Source organism: Haliotis cracherodii, unplaced genomic scaffold (assembly GCF_022045235.1).
Source record: "Haliotis cracherodii isolate W230 unplaced genomic scaffold, xgHalCrac1.p SCAF_2, whole genome shotgun sequence".
In the NCBI taxonomy this organism is placed as follows: Eukaryota; Metazoa; Mollusca; class Gastropoda; order Lepetellida; family Haliotidae; genus Haliotis; species Haliotis cracherodii.
In genome coordinates, this window is record NW_027266275.1 from 24202867 (window position 1) to 24216141 (window position 13275).

Consider the following 13275-nt stretch of genomic DNA (forward strand, 5'->3'; position numbering starts at 1 on the left):
AAATACGGGCACAAAGATCATATCCGGTACAAAGGGCATGTCTTGAAATCCAGTGTTTACCCAACTGGCATGAACATCAGCGAACAGAATCTGGCGACTTACAGTCTCTAGCCTTTGACAGGTGAGGTGAGGTAAGTGAAGTCAACCGTCAGCGAGCCTGACCAACCGACCCCCTTAGTCGCCTCTTACTGCAATCATGGGTTGCTGAAGACAGGATCTTCACGGGCGGTGTGTTAATGACAGAGTGGATCTCCGCACCGAACTGAGTAGCTGAGTATGCTTAATGCATACCAACTTACACAATGATGAAAGCAAACGTGGCTGAGAAAGGGACACTAATGTTATTTTCCGACATCATAACACAGAAATTCAGCTTCATGAACGATGGCTTCAAGGCAGACATCCTTCATTCATGTAAGAGTATAAACAGACTAGATTATCTACCGAAAGAGATTCCATTTAGCGCAAACGGGCAAAGTAGCTGTGCAAATTATGTGAATGGACCACTGAAAATCAGAGATGACACCAGGGCCCACTTGCACAAAGCGATCTTAGCGCTACGACTATTGTAAGCCTATGTTAAAGTATGGGAGTTACGATCATCTTAGCGCTAAGATCGCTTTGTGCAAGTTGGGTTCAGGTGTCGCGAAAAGGTAACGATAAAGTAACGATAAACGCCTTATTTTTGCACTTTACACAAAGAGTGCCAAACTCTATTGGAATAACATGCCTGTGTTTTCACAAGTCATTTATAGCCAATAAAAGCTTCAAGCTAAAACACATATTTGGAAAAGAAAACAACATCAGACAACCGATTTAACACTAGGGTTTGGCAGCCATTACATGAATCTGTTTTTGACAGGACAAGGCCATTATTTGACACATCTTTGGCATCTTCCCGAGGCAATAGAGTTAACTGACTTTAAAAGTCCAGTTTCCACCCTTGCCGAACTTTGCTAGATTTCCAGGGCTCGATCGTAGTGCCACCAGTGGCTATTACGAGTTATGTTCCTTCTATGCCTCTCCTATGGACCAATCAGATTCCACCTCTCGTATCACTTGCGTTTGGTTCACACAAAATGGTGGCGCCCAGTCAAAACGATCTGATCGATAATCAAGATCTATATTGTGATAAAACGGAACTTACATCGCGAAATGCATCAAATCACGTGAGCACCTTGATTAAAAAAATGAAAAGATTTGGAAAATATCTGCTGACAACGAGTTGGCAGTGCAAATGTTTTGCAAATTCTGCAATCGACCGAAAATCTGCACGACAGTTTTCGAACTGGATTTCGATTTCGGTGAGCGAATTTGATCGGACTATGCATAGACTCGTTAGTCCAGCCAATATGTAACTCCATAATACCAGCCTAGTTCGGCAAAGGTGGAAACTGGACTTTTATAGTCAGTTAACTCACTTGCCTCGGGAATGAGTTGGTTGTTTTTTATATAACTTCCTTAGATCACCGTAATGGTGAATCCAACAATATTGTTCATTAATTTATAATTCTGTAGGACATTTCCTTTATAGATCGCGTCCAAGATTATTGCACTTATATAGCGACGTGGATGTACGTGTGTGTGTTTGTGTGGCTGCTTGTACTAGTCCGGACTGATGCCGATTTACAGTGCTAGCTCACTGAGATACCTTGCCGCAGTTTAACATGAATATCCCACTCAGACACAGTATACTGACTCCGAGCCGACCAGTTCTTGTTTTAGCCCCTTAATGCCGAGCGCCAGACAGAGTAACGACAAGTACCATCTTTTAACGTCTTTTGGTATGACGCGGCCAGGGATCGAACCCCGGACCATTTCGCTGGACAACCCATATCAGAGTGTGTTCAAATAGCGTTGCTCAAGGTCTTTTTAAACTCCGTAACACTTGAGATAGACACAATATGTAACAAGAGTAAATATGCAGCTGTGGTTTCTAAATAAAACTTGAGATATCATTTCTTGAATGTCTAAGTGGAAACAAAACTTTTTTTTAACCGGCTGCGTCATACCAAAAGACGTTAAAAGATGACACTTGTTGTTACCCTGCCTGGTGCTCGGCATTAAGGTGATTAAACAAGGACTGGCCGGCGCGGAGTCAGTATATTGTGTCTGAGTGGGGTATTCGTGTTAAACTGCGGCTGGGTGGCTCTGTGGGCCAGCACTTTAAAACCGATATGAGTCTGGACTAGTACAAGCAGCACGTTGTTGTACACGCGCAATAATCTTGAACGCGATGTCACACTCATTTCACCTGACCTCACCTCTGAAACATAATTCGTTCCAAGGAATGGAGTCAGGTTAACAGTTAGGTTACGGCCTTGTACATGCTTTTGTGCAGGAAGGAAATAATATCAGCCTCGAGTAATCAACGAAGAAACGTGGTCAGGCTGTGTTGATCGTTGCTCATGGTGTCAGTCACTGGATTGCCTGGTCCAGACTTGATTATTTACAGACCGCAGTAATATAGCTGGATATTGCTGAGTAGGGCGTTAAACAACAAACAAACCTCAGATATATTAATACAAAGTCATATGTCGAGACTTTGATGATAACCACAGATATGAATAATGAGCATTGTGCTGAAAAACAAGGACCAACACGAATATCTAGTTCATCATCATCATCATCATCATTTATTGTATTCAGGCCATAGGCCCATATACATACAATAATATTATATTTATACAATTTTGTAAAAGTATAAACATGCAGACTTATAAATACAATTTTGTGAAAAAGAAATCGCATCACAACACAACAAGAGGAGAGTAAAGCATTTGATTAATAAAGGCAAATAACCTCAAGAATAATTAAACATCATTTGTACAAAGGCGGTTGCGAAGTCGTAAACCATAATTAATGTAGATAGTATTCTTTTGTTGCTCGTTAGATATTTCATCAAAACGGAGCAGCTTGATTAGTGTCTTGATGTTTTGGGGTAAACCTTGGAAATATTTTGTTCTGAGCGATTCGTAACATGGACAGATAAGCATAAAATGGTATTCGTTTTCAATAAATGTGGGGCAAAAAGGACAAAAACGCATATTTTTTTAAACTGAGGAAAAACGACCCGTATTACATACTAAATTGTTCAAACCTAATCTAAAACGTGTAAAACACACTCTAAGTTTTCTGTCTGTTATTTCTGTTAAGTACTGTTCTGCAGATAAGCAGGATTTAAATGTTTTATAAAGGTCGTATCTTGAACTATTTTCCAGTGTAGCTCTCCATTCTTGGATAAACATATCAGATGCAATTTGTTTAAATACACTTGTCGTAAGAGGCGACTAATGGGATCGGGTTGTCAGGCTTGCTGACCTGGTTGATCAATGTCATCGTATCCTAATTGTGTAGATCGTTGCTCATGATGTCAGTCACTGGATTGCCTGGTCCAGACTTGATTATTTACAGACCGCGGTTATATAGCTGGACATTGCTGAGTACGGCGTTAAGCAACAAACAAACCACAGATATGTTGATACAATGTCATATATCGAGACTTACGTAACTGTAATATTTCATCCAACCCAGTGCCTTGTATCAGCTAGCACATGCCTTGCAGAATCACATACACGTTTCTTATCTTTCCGGGGGCACGGGTGGCCCAGTCATCTAAGGCTCCGCGATTCGCTGTGCAGAGTTGCGTCCCTTGGGCACGCCAGAAACCTATGATTGTGGGTTCGAATCCCGGTTCGCCCCGATTATGTTTCTAGGTTTGTCAGCACCATACCCGTGCTCGTGGGTTTCACCGAAGTGGTAAACGTCTGAAACCTGCATCACTTCGGGCTTTCCTCCCACATTAAGCTGACACGCCGTGATATAACTGGAATACTGTTAAAAGCGGCGTTAAACCCAACTCACTCACTCACCCTTACTGGTCACGTGACTAAATATAATGCAGGACACAGATGACACACACTTACATAACGACGGTAATATAGGTCGCAACAGGGGGTGGGGAGGGGTGAGGTGAGGTGAGGTTGGACGGGGTGGGGTGGGGTGGGGTGGTTTATTGCCGAGTAATACGTCTTCTGGTCAGCAGGCATATGCTCTGTGTGTGTGGTTGAACATGAAAGGCGTTAGGGTATTTAGCTGATTGTGCACCTTGGCTTAATGGAGGTACTGTCGGACAGATCTGTCACTGTGCCAGCACTCCACTGCAGATGGAAATCGGCTTTCCCTGATTCTATAGACAGACCTGGGCTGACAGCAGCGTGATGCTTATGGGTACATATAATATTTACATATGTAATCATATGAAGAGAATGTATTCCTAATCTAGTTCAATAACATGCTTATCCCAATGAGAAATAAAATGACAGAGAATATTGAATGTCACTTCTCTCTTAACGTTACTCGATACATGACAAAAGCCACAGCATGATTGTGGGAACAAGGTCTTTATGAGACATCAGCATCAACACACACAAGCTAAACTGACCGGCAAAAAAATCATACCGAGTTTGTTTTTTATGTAACTTAAAATTAAAAGAACTGTTGTTAAATTGGATTATGTCTGATCAATCATTCCTGTAAGTTATCCCCTACCATGAAATGTAAATTTGAGCGAAAAACTATAAAATATAAGATGTCTAAGATACCCATCGGCAGTTGTCTACTATCCGAATTTTGTTTCTTAATTTAAGAAAATTTAAATCAAATTATTGTAAAAAAAAATTAAAAATCATCTAGAAGTATTCTTTGAGTGCTGACTAAGCGCAAATAAAGTCACCTTTTTATATATAATATCACTAACTAGAGATATTAATAAATGAAAATCAAACATATAATACAATTGAGAGTTATAGATTCTTTTGCCCCACAGTTTATATGTAAGAATAATGATAATGATGGTTTATTAAGGCCACGTTAAAAAACAGTATTAATTAACATGACATGCGAACAGAATCAACAACTATACGCCTGAAACACGTCTGGATTATTTGTATCATCATTTCTTTAAATCATTTCTAATTCTTAGTAGCATGTCTAACACGAAAACTTAATATTTGATGTTGTTGAATTATCAATTACGAATCTCCCAGCGTTAGGTGTAGCAATACATCGCCCGCTTACAGACAAATTAGCAAATAGCCAATCGGACACATAGCCGTTGGGTTTATAACCTGATATTTCATTCATGAGCTGGCCACTACTTGGCTGTGAACCAACCGACACATCTATAAATCGTACATTGGATGAAGTTCCATTGATCCCTGCCGGCATGGTCCAGAAAACAAAACGAGGACAAAAACCTTCAAGACGAATGTTTTGAAACACCACATTATTCATGTTGATGACCTTGACGTTTCCAGCCAGATCGAACACTGCATTGTTTCTACTAAGCATACCACAGTCGCGGTCGTGGAATGTACACCAGTCCGTGTGAATGACGTCGATGTTGCTGATGCTGACTCTGTGAAGGTCACGTTCCGTCCACCAGCCTGTTTGGAATACGGCACCATTTTGCATTTGCCAGATGACCACTCTCTGTATCGTCATATCGTTGTTGTACACCTATAAGGAAAACTAACATTCAAAAAGTCGTTCAAGATATTCAAGGAACCATCGAGCAAGACTGGAATCTCTGAGTAAAAGGTGACTTAGCGACATATGACTCTTGCTTAGAAGTTGTTTGATCACCTTTACAACATTCAAGGATTCAGTAAAGCTTTCAAAAATGTTTATGGAGGACATTTCCAAATTTGACGCATCAGTGACAAAAATGATGTCCGATGCAGTTCCCTGTTTTGACTTGTTCCATAATGTTCCCGTGTTTTTCAGGTGAACATCGACTTGCCCGTGCATGTGTTTGTGACGGGTGCCGCAGGATACGCTCACATTTTCGCGAACACCTGGTATCATTACTATTTGATAGTGATTCATAAACACATGCTCAGGATATAATGTGAATCGTACAATCGACTCTGTTTTATGCAGAGATTTCTATTGGATATGGAAAGGGTTGTGTTGCTTTATTTATATGTGCAATGGATAACTAAGTGTACGATGGTTTTGAGTGAGGTCAAACTAATCCTAAGAAACCTATTCTTGATTATAGTTAGATTATAATGTTTTTTTTGTTTTTTTTATTGTTTGTTTGTTGTTCAACGCCGCACTTAGCCGCACCGACGGCGGTCTGTAAATAATCGAGTCTGAATCAGACTATCCAGTGATTGACATCATGCCCATCAATCCACGCATTTGGGATACGATGACACTCATCAACAAAGTCAGCGAGTCTGACCACCCGTTCCCGTTTGTCCCCTCTTACGACAAGCATAGTCACCTTTTACAGCAAGCATGGGTTGCTGAAGACCTATTCTACCCAGATTGTAATGTTTGTAGGGGCTATAGTAATGTTTAATCTGTAGCGCTATTAACGAAGCTAAAACATAAATAATACAGATGGAATTGATGAATTGATAATTTATATGCTATCATATCTGAAACACACAGAGTTGTTAGATGTTAAAGTCTGGCATTACCTTGAGTGAGTCGTCATTGGCCATAATGAACACGTCCTCCACCAAACCACCAACGCCCATCTCAATACCGTCAGTATTGTAAGGCCAGGCGCCCACCATCTTGACCTGTTTAATGATGTTGTTGGGACTTTGGGCGAATATGAAAAACTGTTGGGGATCACTTAACGTTATGCCTTCAATTGTGTGATTAGTGCCTTGTGCAGTGTTGATCAACGACCACTGAAATCGCTTGTCATGAAATTTGTACTTGCGGCCTGAACAGATCCCTCTTCCATGGAACTTGACCTTTGTGTTATCTGTGGTGATGAACCCTCCATCAACGAAAGCTCCAGCACTGATGTAAACCTCTTTTATACTCGAGTTCAATCTGACTTGACCGTCAAGATAATGCACACCGACGTCAAAGAACATTACCGAGGGGTCACTCTTAGAAGGAACGTCTCTCTCCAAAGGTTCTGCAAAGATCAGCAGCTTGTCGACTATGTCGGACTTCCAACTGCCGTAGTCATTATCAAACTCTACAGACATCATAGTAGAATTCCGAGTCACTGTAAACCTAGCCGTCTTGTTCCCCACCCTACTGCAGGCGTACCCGTAACTTACCGGGCGAACCAGACACTGACTGAAGTCCTTCTGTGTCCTGACCTCAACGATTACCGGACCACGACTGAATGCAAAAGACGACCATGACACGGAGCGGTTGGGATGGACGTAGTGGTTCTCGATATGTCTGTGGTTCGAGGTCGTCTTGTAAGTGAAGGTACCCAATAATGGATCCCCGAGACCTACCAATACCTCATACTTATCTGATGACTCCATGGTCGGAGGTGCAGGGTATATGACCAGCTCGGCCATATATCCGCCCATCATTGTCATTACTAGGTAGATGACTGGACACACATCCATGCTGTTTTAGTACACTATGGTGAATGGCTACCTGCTATGTTATTTATCAAACGTTTACACTCCACGATAGCTGTTATCGTGTTGCTTGATATTGACAGGATCAGATAACGAATATATCATGTCATATATGACGTACATTTCAACATCTCAAATGCACTGTGTCTGTTGATAGGGTATGAGACATATGGGTATATCTCGTCGGCCAAAATGTTTCGTGGGCTCCTGGAAGAAAACAAAACACAAAGATCACACTGTCAATGTTTGCTAGATTTGAAGACGTGTGTGTTGAAGCAATATCCTTGGATGGTTTGATAATATTCTCATTTATTTAAAGAAACGTTGTTCCCTTCGCTGAAACCAAAGAACATCAACACCTTATGAGTTGGTTTAGATTCAACATTTTTAGCTATACTGGAAGGCAAAAGAAAGTCGCCATGGGCATTATTATACAGAGAATGGTCGATATGCGTTTTGGCGACCTGTTCAGAAATGGTTTCTGGTGGTATGACCTTGGACATTCACACATAGTTCAGTTCGAGCAAATCATGCAAAATGCACGTGCAAATTGTTGCTTCGCCGACATGCTTTCTCTTGTGTTCACATCCAGCAGACAGTTGAGGCAATAGCTGCCAATGATGCTGGCTGATGCACTGCCATTGTATAAACAATGTCATGTTTGACGGCAGCCTGCAAATATTAGAAGTTAGTCCGTATTGTTGATTCCTCGCTTCTATAGTGGCACTTGTCATCGTATTCCAATTGCGTGGATCGATGCTCACGATATCAATCACTGGATTGTCTGGTCCAGACTCGATTATTTACAGACCGCCGTCATATAGCTGGAATATTGCTGAGTGCGGCGTTAAACAACAAACCAACCAACCAACCATAGTCGCACTGACATCCTGATGGAATTACTTTGGGTGACTATTGGGCTGTCATGGGACCCCTGTCGTGAAACTTGTTCCCGTACAATGCATTGTAAACTCTGTCTTTGTTCTGATCTCGACTGTCACGGGACTGTCTGAGAAAGACGATTTCCTGTTAGGTTCAACAGACAACGCATCTTTCACTCTGTTCTTTGACTCTGTAATGTAAGTGAATTGAATACCTTTCAAACCACATTGTGATGCATCGACGTGGACGTTATGACCCAGGGACGCCTGATGTGGATGGGTACATATCTAAATCGCAAACGGCTTCGGAAATGTAAATACCTAACATCAAAGCCGTGAACGTGTGACAAAGAGCAGCTATAGCATTAGGAGGGATCACACACTGTCATAACTGAAATTGCTCGTTGTCTCAACTGAAAAGTCTCGTTGTCTGCCAAAACCATGCATCGGTACTATCCACTTTTGACATGACTCTTTAACCTGAAGACATGTCCATGACATGTACTGGATTCCAAAGCTCTATAAAGATCCGTACAAAGAGGGGTATATTGCTGGGTACAACAAATGTGCCACCAAATCCCTGTCTCAAAGATTAACCACAATCCTTAATACAATCAAGGAAGGACTTTCATTATATTCACAGGGAGTGTTTGAGACAAGAGGAATGAATACCATGTGGGTTCTCAAAAACTCAAATCACGATGACCTTTTATAATCTCAGAAAAGAACTAGGTTCAATTATGTCAAAGTATTTGAGTTTTCGGTGGATGACTTTGTGTGCTGGCGATTGGTGCCTCAATCTGGGAGTTTCGAATTCCGGATGGGACTCAACCATAAAAATTTCTAGAATTTGTACTTCACTAAGGAAGTGTTATCCCAAATATCACAATTGTTACCTATGACGGTCGTACAAGGTGACTGAATAGATTGTATGGACAGGTTCAGTGAACTGGTTTGTCGTGTGTCATTGTACCCAGACAGCGTGGATCATAACACTTAATATCAATCACTGGACTCTCCGGACCAAACTCCATTATTTACATTATTAACGAGGTAATAAACCATCAAATATATCGCATGTATACTTCCGACATTTCAGATAATGATCTGATGGTCATATTCCATCAGTGTAACTACTATCTTAAGGACAACTGAATATCGCATTTCATCATTATTTCCCTTATCGGAATATTGCAAATATTCATATGGTTGTGTCTATATTATCTGAACTAAAGTATGTCTAGATATCATCTGTTGTGCATTAGATGGTTGTTCAAAATTGAACAACAGGCACTTTCTATGATTTATTCATACTTTTAAGATCATATATCTATTATTGCTATATATCCGGGGGCAAGGGTGACCCAGTCGTCTAAGGCGCCGCGATTCGCTGTGCAGAGTTGCGTCCCTTAGGCACGCCAGAAACCTATGATTGTGGGTTTGAATCCCGGTTCGAACCGATTATGTTTCTAGGTTTGTCAGAAAAGAACTAGGTTCAATTATGTCAAAGTATTTGAGTTTTCGGTGGATGACTATGTGTGCTGGCGATTGGTGCCTCAATCTGGGAGTTTGGGTTCGAATTCCGAATGGGACTCAACCATAAAAAGTTCTAGAATTTGTACTTCACTAAGGAAGTGTTATCCCAAATATCACAATTGTTACCTATGACGGTCGTACAAGGCGACTGAATAGATTGTATGGACAGGTTCATCTCTTTCATATTAAGATCTATGCATAAATGTTCTGAGTGACACAAAACTGTCCACAAGAATGTATTACAAGAGGGATAACTTCAACTTTCCAATGGTCAACTTTCCCTTTATGTCCAGCCTTTAAAGAGCCTCTTACGACTCTTGGTAAACAATTTTTTATCCGGTCTCAGCATTCAAAGGCCTCAGTTTAAAAAAAGTTTTATGGTACATATGTGGAGGATATTTCCAAATGTGACGTATTAGTGAAAAACTTAATGTCCAATGCTATTCCATTTTTTTACTTGTACCATATATTACCCTGTTTTGTTCAGATGAACAACTGACTTGTCTTTCCATGTGTTAGTGACATCTGCCACACGTGGTATCATCACTATTAATATCGATTCATAACACATGCGTAATTGTACAATGGCTCTGCTTTTAGCAGAGAATTTCTTACGATTATGGTAAGGGTTTTGTCGTTTTATGGTTTTACCGGTATGGTGCTGACAAACTAAGGATCAGAAACGTCATGAATCTGCGATTCGGGTCCACACTGGTATAATTAATACCTTCTGCTGCAGCCACTTTCTACGCGGAAATATATTTCTTCGCAAATTCTACAGGGTACAAGGTTACTGTATTAGTAAGTGAAGAAAACGTGTGACATGTTCTTTTTATGTTTTGCATGTTTTGTTAGGGTTAATGTAAAAAACAGGTGTGCTTAAGTTGGAAATCGAATCCACGTGCACGTTTACGACATGACGAGATAAACGCTTAACGGCTGGGCAAGCTGAATATGTACATTGGTATACTGCAGCGGTCGTTTTGGAGAAGCCGTTCCAGCTGCGGATGAACTCGAGTGCATGAAGGATAAACGCAAATGAAGATGCATGTGACAGCCTTTAGATGATATTACCACTGAACGTATTCTCCGATTGTCATAATATACATCATATAAGCAACGTCCACCTGGGAGATATCAGCTGTGTCAACTGGGTCAAATTTGTTTGTTTGATGTTTAACGCCTCACTCAGGAATATCCAGCTTTATGACGGCGGTCTGACAATCCAGTGATTGACATTATGAGCATCGATCCACGCAATTGGGATATGATGACATACATCAACCAAGTCAACGCGCCTGACAACCCGATCCCGTTAGTCGCCTCTTAGGACAAGCATAGTCGCCTTTTACGGCAAGCATGGGTTGCTGAAGACCTATTCTATACCGGATCTTCACGGGTTTTATAGGAGATAAAAAAAATCACGAAGGATGGTAACTCATTTGGGACCTGCCCTTTGTGTTAGATATTAACCATGAAACTTTCGTGGAATTCAACATTTGTTATCCACGCATTGAAATTCGTTTATTTAGTTTGGGCTAGGCTACCAAGTGGTTGATAACATGAACAACAATTCAACCCAACGGGATATGTTGACACATAAACATCCAGGTCAAACATTGTGACCACTAGATCTTTATTGCATTGGCTCGTGCGACAAGTATGGGTTATGTGGACATATTCTACCGAGCAATCCTCACGAGAACTTTTGCAAATATTGCAGTGTGTTTTGATGTTTTAAACGACTTTCCATTAATATCATCCAATGATAGGACTAGTACCGCATACAATGTTGATGTTGTGTGTCGTATGCGAGTCAACCGAAAAGTGTCCTGCACCTGTGTTACTGACACAGTGGCCGCCACACCGGAGATTGACAAACTACAAGTTCTGGATAGGAGCTCTTGGTGTGCCTGCTATAATGTTATGCATGCTGCTCGATACGGATTCAACATAGATGTTCTCGAAACGCAGATTGCTAACTTTTCCCACAGCTCCGTTGTAGAGTTTCCGCTCTACCAGTCTCGGACATTCTCCCTCAATTCGGATGTCCTTGAGAATGGTGTCATCGACGTGAAACTCGTGGGTGTGGCCGGACACGGTGAAGACAAGCAGCATTAGGCTGAAGATGACAGTTATCTCCCTTGTAAGCGCACCAATCCATATGTATAATGTCCACGTCGGAGACCCGGATGTCATGAACGTTCCTGGACTTGCACCATCCGAACTGGAAGATGGCTCCGAACTGCATCTGCCACACGACTGTTCGCCTGATAATCAAGCCGGTATGGAACACCTGAAAAAAATGATATATATGGTAACAAGATGACTTTATCATAATCTAAAGGCAAATACCTAAGGGTTTTTTAATCAGGCACACTCGCCTATTGATAAAATATGTTGTAGCAGGCTGCTGAAGATCCGGGGTAGAATAGGTCTTGATGAGCCAAGTAGATGGTCAAGGTCGTCTCCAACGTCAGCCTGAAAACAGTTTGTTTATATCTTAACTCGACAAGGAATTGACTGATAACAATCTTATGATAACAGTAGTAGGTTATGTTGAGGTCATGCAGCATGTGCTGTATTTACATACGTTGCTATATTGCCCTCAGGAATGTTCTTGAAATACTTGTCATTGAGTTTGGAAGGTCGGATTCACGCTCAATGTCGTACACTCAAAAATGAACAATGTTCATAATAACTCAACAAATATATAGAGTTTATTTCAGTCAGATCAAATTTAGTAAATACCTTCCTTAGTGTGGGGAATTGACTCTGCTTGGTTTTAAGAGGCCTTCATTCAAGATCAAGGCCACACGGTGATGAAATTAAACCGGACGTGCATATAACGTTCCTATTAATGTAGCTAGCGGTATGGGATTTGCTGTTTTAAAGTCGTCATAGAACGTGTGGGATGAATTGAAACGACGTTTTCAACCTCTTCGAAGTCGTGTGATGTTGGCCAAGCTGCAGCAGGCAAATCTGGAATGACGTCCCCGAGGCTTCCTGAATTCTCTGTTTTGTCCTTATTCGGAGTCATTGCCAGGCAAATGTCTTTGCAAATGGTGGTCACTTTGACTTTGACTTGTTAACTATCCGAAACCTACTTCGAAACCTTGGTCGTGCACGTGCACCTGAGTTCACATTCTTATTCCGATATCCTGCTTTTTGAATATTACATATTGATATGACTCAATAATCGATGTGTTTGTTTATTCATTTCACTTGGGTATCAGTGATGTATGGGTACTTTCTTCCAAAATTAGACCACCCTCACGTACCACGTGACAGTCGAGACAGTAACTATATTTGAATAGATAAAGTTCCGTTTTTTCAGACAGATAGTGCAAAGGACCAGATGTTTCTTTTTATCTCTACAGAATGTAGATACAATATGTTTTGAATAAGTGAAAAAATGTTATGGTTGCACTGATTAGAAGGGATGG

General features: G+C 41.0%; 1 protein-coding gene and 1 pseudogene across 1 annotated transcript; both read right to left on the reverse strand.

Annotated features, from left to right (window-relative positions):
• Nucleotides 1-4749: 4749 nt before the first annotated feature.
• On the reverse strand, nt 4750-7397 carry LOC139469095 (dextranase-like). Its single transcript, XM_071251223.1, has 2 exons — nt 6492-7397; nt 4750-5520 (listed from the first exon to the last, which is right to left on the reverse strand). Exons 1-2 carry the CDS (start codon nt 7395-7397, stop codon nt 4993-4995), a joined length of 1434 nt encoding a protein of 477 aa, XP_071107324.1. The 3' UTR covers nt 4750-4992.
• A 4190-nt stretch (nt 7398-11587) lies between these two features.
• On the reverse strand, nt 11588-12080 carry LOC139467944 (uncharacterized; annotated as a pseudogene).
• Nucleotides 12081-13275: the final 1195 nt, after the last annotated feature.